General features: G+C 36.0%; 1 protein-coding gene across 4 annotated transcripts in view; it reads left to right on the top strand.

The window, feature by feature from the left end:
- The window catches only part of CREB1 (cAMP responsive element binding protein 1), a 51,142-nt gene that overhangs the window by 24,115 nt on the left and 14,849 nt on the right, over nucleotides 1-12,178 (top strand). For 2 of the 4 annotated variants that reach the window (XM_010861060.1, XM_010861062.1), the window contains 4 exons: nucleotides 860-1,006; nucleotides 1,717-1,758; nucleotides 8,555-8,655; nucleotides 11,719-11,861. In XM_010861060.1, the coding sequence (XP_010859362.1) occupies nucleotides 860-1,006; nucleotides 1,717-1,758; nucleotides 8,555-8,655; nucleotides 11,719-11,861 (433 nt within the window). The other 2 variants (XM_010861061.1, XM_010861063.1) reach the window with 2 other exon arrangements.

Raw genomic sequence — 12,178 nt, forward strand, 5'->3', positions numbered from 1 at the left:
AAGAGCCCTGTTAACCTGGGTATTGACTTATTAAGATTGCCTTCTTTGTGCCTCAGGAGAAAACTGGTTTCTCAAATTCTCTCAATTCTGCCCCTTTATCTCTTCAAGAGGAAGATAAATCCTTAAAATATCAACTATTACCAGTTCAGTGCTGGGAGGAGATAGAAATTTTCAGTTTGTACTTCCTCATGAATGAAAGGCATACTTGTAATAAGTTTATAAGAGAAAAATATGCTTTATACTGTAAGATAGGTATTTGTTTTAGACTTAGTAGCTAAGCTTCACCCAAGTTTGGGAACAATTATACTTTAGAACATGGCTTAATTTAACACATGATATTCTGAAGAATTTTACATTCCTTCAAAGCTAGCTTATCTCTTGACCTTGGGTAAGTTGCTTAATCTCTTGGTTAATCACTTAATGTTTCTGTCTCTCAGTGGGGAGAGAATATGGGGATAACTCTTATTCTAACCCAGTCTGATTTCTTCAAAGAGCAAATGAGAAATTGAATATGAAAGCAGGTGGGAAACTTTAAAGCACCGTACAAATAAAGTGGTATTTAGTGTTCAAAAAAGTCTGTGTTACATATTTTGATATTATATTAGAACAGTTTTTTGATTTTTGTCATTTGGGAGGAGTTTAAAAGTGGGGGGCATGGGAAGTATTTGTAGTGTTTCTTTTTGTTTTTTTTTTCCAAAAAGAATATTAAGCTTAATGTTAGTTCCTTTCACACCATTGGAATACTTAAACCTAGCAGAAGGGTCATCCTTTTGCTGCTAAAAAGTTGCTTCATATTAAACATGAGTACTCCCAAGGAGGTATCTGTGATGATAATTTTTTTCCATGTTCAACACCATAGGTATCTATGCCAGCAGCTCATGCAACATCATCTGCTCCCACCGTAACTTTAGTACAGCTGCCCAATGGGCAGACAGTTCAAGTCCATGGAGTTATTCAGGCGGCCCAGCCATCAGTTATTCAGTCTCCACAAGTCCAGACAGTTCAGGTATGTGTATAAAAAGTTCTGCATCTACTTTCATAACTGTCGTTGATAGCCATATTTCTCTTCCTCTCATTATGAAAATAGGAACATGTCTAGTTTAGAGTTTTATTTTATAGTAATTATGGAATATGCTGCATCTGTATAGTCACCTTAAGTATAGGAACATATATACACAAGAACAGACATAATAAAAAACTGTTTCTTAAACTGGAGGAAAAAAAGAATTGATTGGGAAAAATCATAAAGTATACGGGATAAAGTGGAAATGTTGGGAGAGACTATAAGGGTACCTCAGGGAAATAAGATGCAAAATAATAACTTTGTAATTATTTTCTAAGCATGCAATTGGAAAAAACAGCCCTTGTCAAAAATTAATAACCTTACCTAAGGTATTATTTGAATTTTAGAGAAAAACAACTATGTTTACAAGTCTTAAGTTAGAGTATATACAACTTCGAAATGATACCTTCAGAAATTGTACCTTAAGAATCAGGTATTTTTCCATGCATGTTATCTTATTCTTTGGAGAGATTGTTCCTTTAATTTGGATCCAAGGGGAATAAAGGCATGTAAACCTCTATTTAACTGTAGGGAACCTAGGGCAGTATACATCTTTGCAATGAGCTTATTGGGGAAGGAAAAAAAAAAGACTTGAACGTTCATTCAAGTAGGCCATAACCCCAGCCTCCCATTTCATATTTTTTGCTTCACAGTCTTCCTGTAAGGACTTAAAAAGACTTTTCTCCGGAACTCAGGTGAGTCCTAGGTCCTATTTTTAGAAAGGAAGGTGAGAAATTATTCTTTATATCTTTGTCCCTTCTCTCTAAACATGGAACTCAAGGTTTAAATAAAAATCTTAGGTATCTTCTAGGTGTAGGCCAAACTCGTTACCTATCCAGCCCTTAATCTGTTACTTAGTTTCCCTATTTACATCCTTCTCCCCTCCTCCAAACGGTAGTCTGGCATTACTTCAACTCTTTCAGAGAAAGGAGGCAATCTCCAGAGGTAACCAGTTTATAATCGGGTGATTGCTAAAATATTCTTCCGAGGTGAACCAGAATACCTTTCTAAAAGTATTACCTAGTGGTCCCAATTCTATCCTCAGAAACAAGCAAATTTAACTCCTTTTTCTATTGGACTGCTTCCTTTTCCCTATCTCCCACATCCTTCCCATTAAAAATATGTCCAGACCAAGTAAATGCCTGTTTTTCTTCAGCCATTTATAATCGACATTGCTTTGTTTCCTCTTTACCATCCATGTCGTCATCTTGTGGGTGAGAGCTGTTTTCTTTCTTTTCCCCTTGAGTACAGTAGCCAGATTGATTGATACTTGTAGAGGGGAGAAGTCCCTTCTTTGTCTTCTATTAATGTCATCAAAGGATATAATAGATGTTAACTCACCTCTACTTCATTTGATCTCTGTGCTTTGGTTTGCTTGGACATTTAGGGCAGGGGTAAAAGGAGAAAGAAGAATGAATGTTTTTATATAAGTAAAATCATCAAGTTGTAATATTGAAAAGGAATTTGTTGTTACTAAATAGATGGTATAGTCCAGGTAAAGACTGAAGAATTTGTTATTTCTATAGAACCACACTGACTGAACAATAGTCTCCTATCTTTTGTCTCAGTTTTTATTTCATTGAATGCTGCCTAACTGTTGTTCATATGATGTATGCCATTACTAATTCCCTGCTTGTATCTTCCTCTTGATAATAGTGGAAAGAACCTGACCTTCTAGTCAGGAGACCTAGATTCCAGATCTCACATTAACCTTTACTTTTTCTTTTTCACTTACGATAGGAGGTCTTTCTATAAAGAACACACAAAAATTAACACAAAATTTGCTAACATTATAAATATTGGTTTTAATAATGTTTAATTGTTGATTATATTCTTAATTTTAATCTTTACTCTGTGGTAAGAATAATAATAATGACCATTAACTTGTAGAAATGTGTGAGCTGTGCTTATAATTAGAAACCTGAATTCCAGAAACAGAAACACAAACAGTATTTTTAATTTAAAGGCCCTAAACCATGGAGAAGCTATTAAACTTCAGTGGTATTTCAGCTGGTTCACAGTGATTAGAATTAATCATTAGAGAATGGTTTATAACAGAAGAGGTGATCAAACAAGGAGAGAACTGATTCCTCAAACTTCTTGATGGAAGAATATTAGTATTCTAGAACAGCATTTCTGAAATATATAAGGTACATTTCTCTTGATGTGAGAATAAGATATTAAGATTTCTGTTTATCTTTTTTCATCTCAGAGGATTAGAAACTAAGCTTTACTAATATTTCATATTCATCAGTGCCCTAACTTATCCCTTAGGTATACGTGTCAGTCAGATCTCACAGATTATGTAAAAATTCCCACAAAAATAATGGGAGTTACACAAATGTATAGAAGTTAACAGTATCATCCTCACTTTTCATTTGTTAATTTTGGATGCATTTTTAATACAATGCAGTTAAAACATTGCATAGGATTTATGGATTATGTTACCTTAAATTATTACATTCATTCCTTCAACGAATTTTTATTGATCACATGCTATGTGCCAGTCACTGTTCTAGGTGCTGTGAAAGCAGCAGTGAGCAAATAATACTTCTCTATTCTCATGAAGATCACATTTGAGCGAAGAGAGACAATGAAAAAATAAATTATGTCAGGTGAGGATAAGTGCTGGGAAGATAATTAAAGCAGGGGAAAGGGATAGAGAATAATGTGGAGGAAGGGTATTTTATTTTATGTAGAGTGGTCAGGGAACACAAAGAGCAGAAAACTAGAAAGCAGTGAAGGAGGCTAAGCCATACAAATAATAAAAGCAAGTCCAGAGGCCCAAAAGTGAAAGTATAGCAAGATGACATGGCCTGGATAGAGTGAGCAAGAGGGATTGTGGTTGGCACTGAAGTTTTTGATACAGCCTTTGCAATACTTCATAATGTGATGGAGACACACATTATGTCTTTTGTGATGGAGGCACACACAAGTCTTTTGTGCAAGGTATCCAGTGGTTATCATATACCAAATATTTGAGTTGCTGAACAAACACAAGGATGTTACTTGTTTATTTTTACATGACAAGTGTTCCAAAGTTGCTGATCTTTATAATGGCAAGCAAGAGATAACCTATAAAGGATATGTTAACTAACAGATATTTTTGAAAAAAAGAAATTCTTTTCAACTATCCTTTCTGAGAGAAGGTGACATTTTAACAATGTATGAGAGAATACCTCCATTTTGAAAAGAAATCATGCTTTGGACAGAATATTTTGAATATAGAAGTTTGGAAATGTTCCCATACTTTTTTTTAACTGAAAACAGTATAGATTTGTCACCTAGAAACTCAAATGTATATACTTTTAAAACTCTGGAAATAGAGTTTTCCAAACTATTCAGAAGTGTTCTTGAGTTTCAGGAGGTGTTGAACTTATTTGTTAAAATGTAAAAGCTTTTATTAGCATGTAATAACTTACCAAGAGTCAGGGAGATGAAAGTATACTAGTAAATTTCATCAAAAGTTTGTGCAATTGATAGATGAAAGTGAAAAAAAAAATGATTGTTTTATTTAGTAGGCCCAATCACAAAGCACTTATTCCTATATCCACATGTCATGAACTCCTTTTTTCAGCAGTTGCAGATGTCAGATCACATTTCAGAAAGTCCAGGCTTAGAATCATATTTTTGCGTCACTGTTACAAAATATTAAATGGTTTCTTAATGAACCATATTAAAGCACATCACTCTTGTTGCTATGAAATATTAAGAAATTTACAAGTGTATTTTAATACTTACATTGACTCTTCAAAAATTAATTTGCTTTATGATACAGATAATACTTAAAACTTGAAAATAAATGTATGTGCTTATATCAGATTTTCTTATTTATAAGGGAGATCTGCAGATCAAAACAGTCTGGAGATTACTGCTCTAGACTTCTATTAAACTCCTTGATCCAGTGAATAAACTTTGGCCCTAAACCTGAGCCTGAACTGTACTCCAGGAAAGCGCTTAAGTTTTCAGGGGACCATGTATAGTTTGAGAAAACATTTAATACAACCATTTTTTAAATTTCGTGCTAGTCACTGTATATTTTATTTTGACATTTCAAATAACATCGAAATAGGGATTTTTTTTTTCCTTCTTATATAAATAGGAGGTATGGTTTTTTAACAAACTTTGTCTTAACAAATAAAGAAAATATTGAGAAATACAGATCTAAAAGGTTCAGTGATGGGTTTGGCTTTTTTTAAATTTCTTGACCTATAAGTGGCCATGATTAAAGTCCTATTTAAGGAACTCAGGAAGGGATTAATAATAGAGGCAGGAGGAGGTGAAGACCAGAGGAAGGGGCTCTGTCATTGGAATGTGATGATAGTCTTTGATACTTACAAGTGGGATATAGTTTTTCATGTTATTTTTTTAATAACCTATTAAACGTGTTGAACTGTTATTATTTAAAAGGATTTTAATGGTGCTTAATGGTCTTAGCAATGAGGATTTAGTGGTTTAGGGGGCGGGTTTGGTTTTTTTGTTTGGTTTTGATTTGAGGTGGGGTATGGTGTTGGGGGTGGGGGGAGTTTTGTTTGTTTTTTGGTAGATAGTCCATAGGAATTGGCTTCATATTCATAATTCTAAGTTCTCTCTGGATAGTATTCCACCAAAGAGGAAATACTACATTCATTAAGTAGTATTCAATAGTTCTGAATTCCCTTTACATTTAAAAAATTGCAGTACGTATCACTTATATGTGGAATTTTAAAAATACGACAAACTAGTGAATATACTAAAAAAGAAACAGACTCACAGATACAGAGAACAAACTAGTGGTTACCTGTGGGGATAGGGATGAGGAAAGTGGCAATATAGGAGTAGGGGCTAAGAGGTACAAACTATTATGTATAAAATAAGCTATAAGAACTTATTGTGCAACACAGGGAATATAGCCAATATTTTATAACTGTAAATGGGACATCGCCTTTAAAAATTGTGACTCACTATACTGTATACTTATAAATTACATTGTACAGCAGTCATACTTCAATTTTTTTTTTTTGAATTGCAATCGTAGAGTATAAGTTAGTTCCTTTTGTGTGGATTGACAAGTTATTTCAGGTAAGAGGAATAGGAGACTTTGTTCTACTGGGAGCAATAGATGCATTGAGTTTGGGGGAAAAAATTAAAGGCTATATATTTAAAAAGCAGTGTTAATTTGTTTCATTTCAAAATTGTCCTATGTGTGGTTTATGTAGCATATTTTAAAGTTGTTATTTTAATGACTTTCAACTTGGAAGAGTGTGCTTCAGTTCAGTTCAGTCGCTCAATCGTGTCCAACTCTTTGCGACCCCATGAATCGCAGCATGCCAGGCCTCCCTGTCCATCACCAACTCCTGGAGCTCACTCAAACTCACGCCTATCGAATCAGTGATGCCATCCAGCCATCTCATCCTCTGTCGTCCCCTTCTCCTGCCCCCAATCCCTCCCAGCATCAGAGTCTTTTCCAATGAGTCAACTCTTCACATGAGTGTGCTTACATCATTATATATCCTTGAAAGAAGGTTGTAAGAATGAGAGTTAAGCAAAAAAAGACAGAATGTAGAGAAACTAAGGTTCTAAAAAACATTAATGAGGATAAACATTTGTCAGGTTATTCACTTTGAGTTCGATCTTGTTATCCGTTGAAATTCTGATTCTCTGCTAAGGCCTTTTTACAACTCCTCATCAGCTCTACATCTTTGAGAAAGTCTGTGTAGAGACTCTGCTGAGTGAGCTAGTTAACAGCAGCTACAGATTAGTGGGAAAGTGTTCTGTGTGTTCGTTTGGCAGTAACTATAGTGTTGTTCGGAGAAGGCAATGGCACCCCACTCCAGTACTCTTGCCTGGAAAATCCCATGGACGGAGGTGCCTGGTAGGCTGCAGTCCGTGGGGTCCCAAAGAGTCGGAAACAACTGAGCGACTTCACTTTCACTTTTCACTTTCATGCATTGGAGAAGGACATGGCAACCCACTCCAGTGTTCTTGCCTGGAGAATCCCAGGGATGGAGGAGCCTGGTGGGCTGCCATCTATGGGGTCGCACAGAGTCGGACACGACTGAAGCGACTTAGCAGCAGCAGCATAGTGTTGTTACTCTACCATGAATCACAGGTCTATAGGACTATACTTGGTTTACTTTAAAAATGTTTTAAGGGGCACATACATTACTTTAACATAGATCTATTTTGTGAAAAATTACTAGATTTAACAAACTTCATTTTAAAGTGAGTGTGTATCACAAAGCCGTCCGAATACAACTGCCTGCTGTCCAGAACCCTTAGGCTCGGACCACATACTTGATTTCTCAAGTTTCTCTTAACTGTGTTTGTTCTTACTGCCTTTGCCATAAATTTTGATAAGGCGCTATCCCACATAGACCCTTTTGCCTTGGTTAAATTTAATTCTCACTCCGACAGCAGCATGCTCACCTAGGTTAGGAGAGAGCAAGAGGCTCCTGCTGTTTAGCCTAGGGAAACTTGGCAGTGTAAATTTGACAGACTAGCTTACCTAAATGACTGAAGTTCTAGTCTAAAAATGGTCTGAAAATGCTCTGGGTTGCTGCTTCTGACAAAATTGTTTTGAGATTGGAACCAGCAGGATACTGATGACATCTAAATTTGAGATGTCAGGTGTTGACAGTGGCTTCACTACTTCATAGCTTTGTGACTTGGGTGATTTACTTAAACGCTTTGTGCCTCAGTTATTCCATCTATAAACTGGACATACTAATGGTACTTATCTAGTACCTAAAGTGAGTAATGTAATATATGTATATGCTTTAACATATCATCTGCCACATAGTAAGTTCTCAGTAAATGCTAGTTGCTGCTATTATTATTATCCCACATAAAATCTGTATTCATTTACCTTTATTCCTTCTCAATCCAAGCGTACTTTCCAGAATACACAGTTCTTTACCTTGAAGTTTTGCTTAATAAAAATTGTGGATTGCCAACTTTGACACATGTCTAAATGTAGCAGAGGACTTCTTCCAGAATTGCTAGAAAAAGCCATCTGGAACATGGTTGAAGGATCACCGATCTTACTTGTACAATTGTAAATATACTCAAAAGTATTTACACATCAGTTAAAGGAAAATATTTGTACAATCAGTAGACTGACAGCTAGATATTTAGTCAATTATTCTTTCCTTTGTGTCAGAACTTTATTTTACTTGGTAGTTTTGTTCTAACTATAAGAAAACAACTGACAGGTGATACTGATACATTCAGTGTTGATTATAAGAAGACCTGAAAGAGATTAGGCTGAATTTGGATATCACAAAAGTTTGGTTTTGACAAAAAAATTTTAGGTTCTCTGACTTCTGTAGGATGGGGAAAAAAGGGGAGAGGAAAGGGATGGTATGATTATTTCCCATAAAAACTAATTTTCTACTGAAGCATGTATAAGGTTGATATATGCTCTTTTGTATTTTACCTTTTCTTAAAATTCATAAAAATTTTATGGGAACTAAATTTGATTATCATGATAAAGTTCTTCTTTATTTTCAGATTTCAACTATTGCAGAAAGTGAAGATTCACAGGAGTCAGTGGATAGTGTAACCGATTCCCAAAAACGAAGAGAGATTCTTTCAAGGAGGCCTTCCTACAGGTATGTAGGTAGTTGAATAGTTAAAAGAATTTAGGATCAGAAGTATAAAGGTGTACCCGTATGTAGTTACAGATGAAGAGATGTCAGAACGCCAGTTAGATGCTCTATTCAGGACCATACAGAACATGTCTTTTCATCTTGAGTTGCTTCTCTCAAATAAGTTGAAGCTTGTCATATAGAATAAGAGCACTTCTTAATCTGAACATGTTGTGTCTGACTCTTTGTGACCCCATCAACTACAGCCCACCAGTCTCCTCCCTCCATGGGATTTTCCAGGCAAGAATACTCGAGTGAATAGCCATTTCCTTCTCCAGAGGATCCTCCTGACTCAGGGATCGAACCAGGCATTGCAGGCAGATTCTTTACCATCTGAGCCACCAGAGAAGCCTTACTCTGAACAGTCCTGGATAAAAGACTGATTTTTTTTTTTTCCTTCTGTTTTTGTAGACTGTGCTGGCTGCTGCTTTTCTGTTTAAAAGATTGGAATGCATTTGATAAGGTTATAGCATTTTCTAGTTATAAGTCAGTTCTGAGACTGTACCATGTACTTCATAACACATTTCTTATTCCATGGTACTTAGCATGATAACTGCTTGTTAATTTAATAGTTGCTTAGGGTGATGTTTGATGATATTCCCTAATTTTAGGGGCACCTTACTGCAGTTTTATGTTCAGCTACAAAAGTTGCCTAATCCATACCTTGCTTCCAAGATGGACCAAAACTGTTTTTAGTACTACATAGAAATTGGAGCCATATTAATTATTTCCAGGAAGAGCAATTCCACAAATCTTTTAAGTTCAATTCATAGTTTAATAAACTTCAAGCTTATTCTTCCCTTCTTTAGCCTACATTATTTCTATTTATATATATTTCTATTTTTCAAAGGAATGTTATATCTTTTCCATTTTCTTGGCTGTTAAGCCAGCCCTTTTCTTTATCCTCACAATTTAATTAGGGATCCTAAAGAAATACAAGTAAATTGAGGTCTTGAGGATTCTGTGTTACCAAGTATGTGTTGTATTTATTTATACTCATAATTCTCAAAATATAGCTAGTTTTATCTTTTAACTTTGAAATATATCTAGTGTTACTATGTAAGACATTTGATCCTGAAGCAAATTCAACTTGATACTAAGAAACAAGCTACATGGCTTCTCTATATAAGTTCTAGGTAAACCCTAGCTGTAACCTTATGATACATGATGTGTTTTATGTTGGAAAAAAATCTTTTTTTTTTTTTTTTGCCTTAATTGGCACCACACATGTGTAGAGAAGGGTATCTTCCCTTATAATCAAACCTCCATAATGGAGTATGCCATTATTTTGCTTTTAGTTTATGAACTCTCAAAACCTAGCCTCTGTGTCTTAATTTGATTATAACAAGATCTGTATCAATATTCTTAGGTTATTTTTGTGAAGTTGGAGAAATGGGAATTAAATAATACATGCTGGGTTTTTATTGGAACAGCCCAGCTTTATAGTGATCAGTTTTTACCCAGAGGAAGTCCTTGAAGGGTTCTCACTGGATTTCATCTGGCTTGGTGTTTTTATCAGTAATTGAGCTGAAAACATAAAAGCCATGTTTATCAGATCAACAAATAACAGAAACTTAAGGGCAAAGTACCCTAAGAGATGGTAGAATAAAAACCTTGAAAGATCATAGCAGCCAAGGGAAATAGAGTGAAACGAATAGTCACACTTTATTTTTGGGGGCTACAAATCACTGCAGATGGTGACTGCAGCCATGAAATTAAAAGACGCTTTACTCCTTGGAAGGAAAGTTATGACCAACCTAGATAGCATATTCAAAAGTAGAGACATTACTTTGCCAACAAAGGTCTGTCTGGTCAAGGCCATGGTTTTTCCAGTGGTCATGTATGGACGTGAGAGTTGGACTGTGAAGAAAGCTGAGCGCCAAAGAATTGATGCTTTTGAACTGTGGTGTTGGAGAAGACTCTTGAGAGTCCCTTGGACTGCAAGGAGATCCAACCAGTCCATTCTGAAGGAGATCAGCCCTGGGTGTTCTTTGGAAGGAATGATGCTAAAGCTGAAACTCCAATACTTTGGCCACCTCATGCGAAGAGTTGACTCATTGGAAAAGACTCTGATGCTGGGAGGGATTGGGGGCAGGAGGAGAAGGGGACGAGAGAGGATGAGATGGCTGGATGGCATCACTGACTCTATGAACTTGAGTTTGAGTGAACTCCGGAAGTTGATGATGGACAGGGAGTCCTGGCGTGCTGCAGTTCATGGGGTCGCAAAGAGTCAGACACGACTGAGTGACTGAACTGAACTGAACTAAACTATAGGATAAAATGTTGAGGATAATGGTAAAATTTCTGAACTTGAGTTTAAAATAAAATCAGTTATTCCCATACAGGATTCTGGATTAAGAATTCATCTAAAAAAGATAATGTTCTTTAATTATCATTGATTAAATGTGGTTGCCAAAAAAGCCAATACACTATAAGATTGTATTGGTTTAAAAGAAAAAAATAACCTAGTGTCTAGATTAAAGGGAAAGTTGCCCAGTTGTATCCAAGTGTTTTACCCCATGGACTATAAAGTCCATGAAATTTTCCAGGCCAGACTACTGGAGTGGGTAGCTGTTCCCTTCTCCAGGGGATCTTCCCAAACCATTGATTGAGCCCAGGTCTCCCATATTGTAGGTGGATTCTTTTCCAGCTGAGCCAGCAGGGAAGCATTCTTTGCCATGCAAAAGGGTTGTTTTTCCTGTAGTCAGTTTTTCTATTCATCTCTTCTTTAATTGCACCTGGATTTTGAATCATCGTCTTTTTTATGTTCACTGAAAGGAGAAATTCATCTGTGTTTTTTCTAGTCCTCATATGGTTTTGACATGTAGATGCCCTGATTGATTTTTAGTTTAATGTTGCATATTTTATTGTTTATTATTGTAAGTTTTTACATTTTAAACTATAACATTTTTAAATTCTATCCTAAACACTCAACTTTCTGTCAGTTTTCTGATCTTTTCCTCTTCTTTGTATTTGGCCAGTAAATGTTACTTTTATTTTAACTGATACAATTCTCTATTTTTCTAGGAAAATTTTGAATGACTTATCTTCTGATGCACCAGGAGTGCCAAGGATTGAAGAAGAGAAATCTGAAGAGGAGACTTCAGCACCTGCCATCACCACTGTCACGGTGCCAACTCCGATTTATCAGACTAGCAGTGGACAGTATAGTGAGTAATTGATATTTCTGTTTTGGAAAATGAGTTGAAAAACTAATGGCTGCATTCTCAAAGTAATCTTATAAAAGCAGTCGGCACTTTGCTAGATCTTGATTGTCACTGTTATATTTCCTTTCAGTTCAGTTCAGTTCAGTCACTCAGTCGTGTCCGACTCTCCATCGAGTCAGTGATGCCATCCAGCCATCTCATCCTCTGTCGTCCCCTTCTCCTCCTGCCCCCAATCCCTCCCAGCATCAGAGTCTTTTCCAATGAGTCAACTCTTCGCATGAGGTGGCCAAAGTGCTGGAGTTTCAGCTTTAGCATCATTC

The sequence above is a fragment of the Bison bison genome, unplaced genomic scaffold (assembly GCF_000754665.1).
Source record: "Bison bison bison isolate TAMUID 2011002044 unplaced genomic scaffold, Bison_UMD1.0 scf7180017864471, whole genome shotgun sequence".
Taxonomy (NCBI): Eukaryota; Metazoa; Chordata; class Mammalia; order Artiodactyla; family Bovidae; genus Bison; species Bison bison.